The sequence below is a fragment of the Triticum urartu genome, chromosome 7A, assembly GCF_056163025.1.
Source record: "Triticum urartu cultivar PI428250 chromosome 7A, HENAU_Tu73, whole genome shotgun sequence".
Lineage (NCBI taxonomy): Eukaryota > Viridiplantae > Streptophyta > Magnoliopsida > Poales > Poaceae > Triticum > Triticum urartu.
Window position 1 is genome coordinate 205,466,060 of NC_141879.1, and position 4,140 is coordinate 205,470,199.

The 4,140-nt window shown below is 47.7% G+C and overlaps 1 protein-coding gene across 1 annotated transcript; it reads right to left on the reverse strand.

Annotated features, from left to right (window-relative positions):
• Window positions 1-2,900: 2,900 nt before the first annotated feature.
• On the reverse strand, window positions 2,901-3,762 carry LOC147959026 (E3 ubiquitin-protein ligase SINA-like 10). Its single transcript, XM_087534756.1, has 2 exons — window positions 3,679-3,762; window positions 2,901-3,590 (listed from the first exon to the last, which is right to left on the reverse strand). Exons 1-2 carry the CDS (start codon window positions 3,760-3,762, stop codon window positions 2,901-2,903), a joined length of 774 nt encoding a protein of 257 aa, XP_087390882.1.
• Window positions 3,763-4,140: the final 378 nt, after the last annotated feature.

Sequence of the window (4,140 nt, forward strand, 5' to 3'; positions counted from 1 at the left end):
AACGAGGAGCAGAAGGAAAAGATAAGCAGTTTTCAGTAAGGTATTCTCTGCAAGCACTAAAATTATCGGTAACAGATAGTTTTATGATAACGTAATTTTTAATGGGTAACAAGTAATAAAAGTAAATAAGGTACAGCAAGATGGCCCAATCCTTTTTGTAGCAAAGGACAAGCCTGGACAAACTCTTATATAAAGGAAAGCCCTCCCGAGGACACATGGAAATTATCGTCAAGCTAGTTTTCATCACGCTCATATGATTCGTGTTCGGTACTTTGATAATTTGATATGTGGGTGGACCGGTGCTTGGTTGCTGACCTTCCTTGGACAAGCATCCCACTTATGATTAACCCCTCTTGCAAGCATCCGCAACTACCAAAGAAGTATTAAGGTAAACCTAACCATAGCATGAAACATATGGATCCAAATCAACCCCTTACGAAGCAACGCATAATCTAGGGTTTAAGCTTCTGTCACTCTAGCAACCCATAATCTACTTATTACTTCCAAATGTCTTCCCCTAGGCCCAAATAATGGTGAAGTTCATGTAGTCGACGTTCACATGACACCACAAGAGGAGAGACAACATACATCTCATCAAAATATTGAACGAATACCAAATTCACATGACTACTTATAGCAAGACTTCTCCCATGTCCTTAGGAACAAACGTAACTACTCACAAATAATATTCATGTTCATAATCAGAGGGGGTATTAATATGCATAAAGGATTTGAACATATGATCTTCCACCAAATAAACCAACTAGCATCAACTACAAGGAGTAATCAACACTACTAGCAACCCACATGTACCAATCCGAGGTTTTGAGACAAAGATTGGATACAAGAGATGAACTAGGGGTTTAGATGAGATGGTGCTGGTGAAGATCTTGATGGAGATTGACCCCCTCCCGATGAGAGGATCGATGGTGATAATTTCCCCCTCCCAGAGGGATGTTTCCCCGGCAGAACAGCTCCGCCGGAGCCCTAGATTGGTTCCGCCGAGGTTCCGCCTTGTGGCAGCGGAGTTTCATCCCGAGAGCTTTCTTATGATTTTTTCCAGGGTGAAAGACTTCATATAGCCAAAGATGGGCACCAGAGGCCTGCCAGGGGGCCCACGAGGTAGGGGTGTGCCCAGGGGGTAGGGCGCGCCCCCCACCCTTGTGGACGGTGGGTGGCCCCCCTCCGGTGCTTTCTTCGCCCAATATTTTTTATATATTCTGAAACTGACTTCCGTGGAGTTTCAGGATTTTTGAAGTTGTGCAGAATAGATCTCTAATATTTGCTCCTTTTCCAGCCCAGAATTCCAGCTGCCAGCATACTTCCTCTTCGTGTAAACCTTGTAAATTAAGAGAGAATAATCATAAGTATTGTGACATAATGATTAATAACAGCCCATAATGCAATAAATATTGATATAAAAGCGTGATGCAAAATGGATGTATCAACAGGTTTGGAATGTGACGAGGTGCAAGCTCAAAATTTATTGATGGTTCTAGTTTCGAAGTGCTGCACTATTCCCGGATGGCGTAACGTGGGCACGTGTTCTCGGCCGTGGTGTAGCATATGCCATGGTACTTCTTTTTCTACTGCTGTGTACGTGCAATAACTGGCACTGTCGGATACATATCTTACGGTTATTGGGGTGTTCGACAAGAATAGCCTCGTGGCGAGCTATAGACTAGTGTTTTTTTCACATGATTACATCGACACATATCATCTCCCTCCCTCTTTCCCATGCACACACCTATATCTTGGGACTTCTCGCACGCACCATCTCTAGCTCCCTAGGTCGATGCCACCCACATACACTTGTACTCTGAGTTTAACCCTCCGTCCTGAATTACTTGTTGCAGGTATGGATGTATCTAAATGTATTTTAGTTCTAGATACATCCATTTCTGCGACGAGTAATTTGCGATGGGTAATTTGGGAGTACGTTATACAGGAAGAGAAGAGGTGCACACACGCACTCGTCCTCTCACACACATGCATCTGTAGCTATGAATTGTAGTGTTCTCAACCATCCAATTGGCTCTATCATAGGTTTCGCATTGCTCCTTGGCCTTGAGATTGAGAAGTTTAAAACGCGGAGGCTAAGCTACAGGCGCGAGGTTTTGGTTAATGTGCGGGCCACACACGCCACCAACACAACACGAGCTTCGTCTGCCTGGTGCGCAGTCGGGTGGGTTGTCCAAGTATAGACACAACTAGGCCCTCCTTGGTATCTGCGCCTCGACTTATTATGCGCAGAGAAATTAGGAACGGAGGGAGTACTACTAGTAGTACTACTTTGATTTGTCGCGTCAACTCGCACAAGTATGCAACACTTCCTGAACAAACAAGCATATAAGCTGTTAGAGCATCTCCAATAGCATGTGTATATTTGGATGTCTATATATTCATATAGACAATGGTCTAAAAAGATTCCCTCATATACACGTCCAGTTTTGCATGAGAACGTCTATATGTAGGGACCATGACAGGTGGGCCGTCGCTGGGGAGAGCGAAAAATCCTGGCTGCAGCTGAGTTTAGACGACGCCTTCACATTGTCCAGACATGGACATTGTCGAGGTCAATTTAGAGGATGTATATATTTGGACGACCATATAGACAAGCTGTTGGACGTCTGTTTTGGGCTCACATCGTGGAAAACGAGTATAGACATCCATATAGACAACCTATTGGAGATGCTCTTATACTTCTTACCCAAAGGATCTTTATATCCAACAGACACAAAATATCCATTCGGCTGTTGGAAATTACTTTAACTGTTGATCTGATGTCAAAGTAATTGCTGCATCTTCACCAAAACCCACCATCTCTTAAGCTAAATTAGACCGAGCTAACCCCTATATTAGCATATTACTAAGATAAACAGAAGGCACTGTTGAATCATTTAGGACGTGAGCTTGTCAATCTGAATGTGGAGGGACACCAGCTTAGCCCCGACTAGCAGCTTGGGCGAAACTGTGAAGAAGGTCAGCTCCTGCACGGCGACGTCGCCGGGATCCTTGCTGCTTGTCACCTCCATTTCCACCTTGACGACGTCGGTCCTGCCTTTGGGCTCCCCCGGCGGGCCATTCGCCCACAGCTTGGCCATGTAGTGCGGCAGTGGGGACACCCCCGCTCTGATGCAGACGACCAACACAGCAATAGGCGCGCCGATGTCAAGCACGCCGTCGACCAAGAAAAATGCGCGGCCGTCCTCCTCCGCGAACAGCAAGAGCCATGGCTCCGACAGTGGCACTTGCAGCTGTAGCGCCTTGCCGTACTGGATCATGTGCACGGGTATGGGATGCATGATGCTGATGTGGTGGGAGAGCACCGGCGGCGTGCCTTCGTAGCCGCAGACGGGCACGGGGCATTTGCAGGGCGCGAGCGGACACACGCTCCGGTGATCGGCGAGCTTGTGGTAAGTGACGTAGAGCCCACAACCTTCGTGGGAGCACTCCACCCTCACTGAGGAGAGGACGGCGTCCACCGCCGTGTTCCGCATGTCGAAGCCACCACCGCGCTCGCACTTCTGGCACTGCCGCTGGTTCCCGGGGCGCTCGACGCGGCAGTCCGCGCAGCCCAGGTGCCCTCCCTTGCGCAACACAAATCAATCGAACAACACATGAATCAAGAAACCTGCACCTTGCTCGATCAGCCGAACGGACAAGGTGTATTTGAACCTCATACACTGGAGGCTTCAAGGGGCGGAGGCACAAGGGGCAGTGGAGCAAGCTGAGGTCCATCGAGACCACAGAGAGCTCCATCGTCAGGTCCTATTCCGTCTGAATGATCTCACCCTCCTCATGCACAACCATCTCTCGCTTTATTAGGGCCGGGGCATTACAAAGCCTTACCGTCACATAATATTCATACTACTTCAAGGTGCATTAAATCAACACATGCAAGTATCAAAAGGAGAGTCACGACATGCATCAGTAAACGCAAATTATTGAAATATATCGAGTGCAGTGCTTTGATGTGCCGCGTCAACTCGTACAAGACCGGGAAGTTTGATTACTACAATGCTCTCTCCCTCGCGGACTGAGCTCCGGTGGCTGCACCTGCCTTTGGCTGCATGACAGGTGGGCCACCCACTTGTCATGCACGCATAGACAGGAGCAGTAAGTCAATAAAGCTGCATC

What these genes read in the sequence shown, in the direction of transcription:
- LOC147959026 (XM_087534756.1), bottom strand. Translation starts at nt 3,762, where the DNA reads ATGGAGCTCTCTGTGGTCTCGATGGACCTCAGCTTGCTCCACTGCCCC. An exon ending in TGAAGCCTCCAGTGTATGAG is followed by an intron (nt 3,591 to 3,678) that starts GTTCAAATACAC and finishes GTGTTGCGCAAG; the next exon opens with GGAGGGCACCTGGGCTGCGC.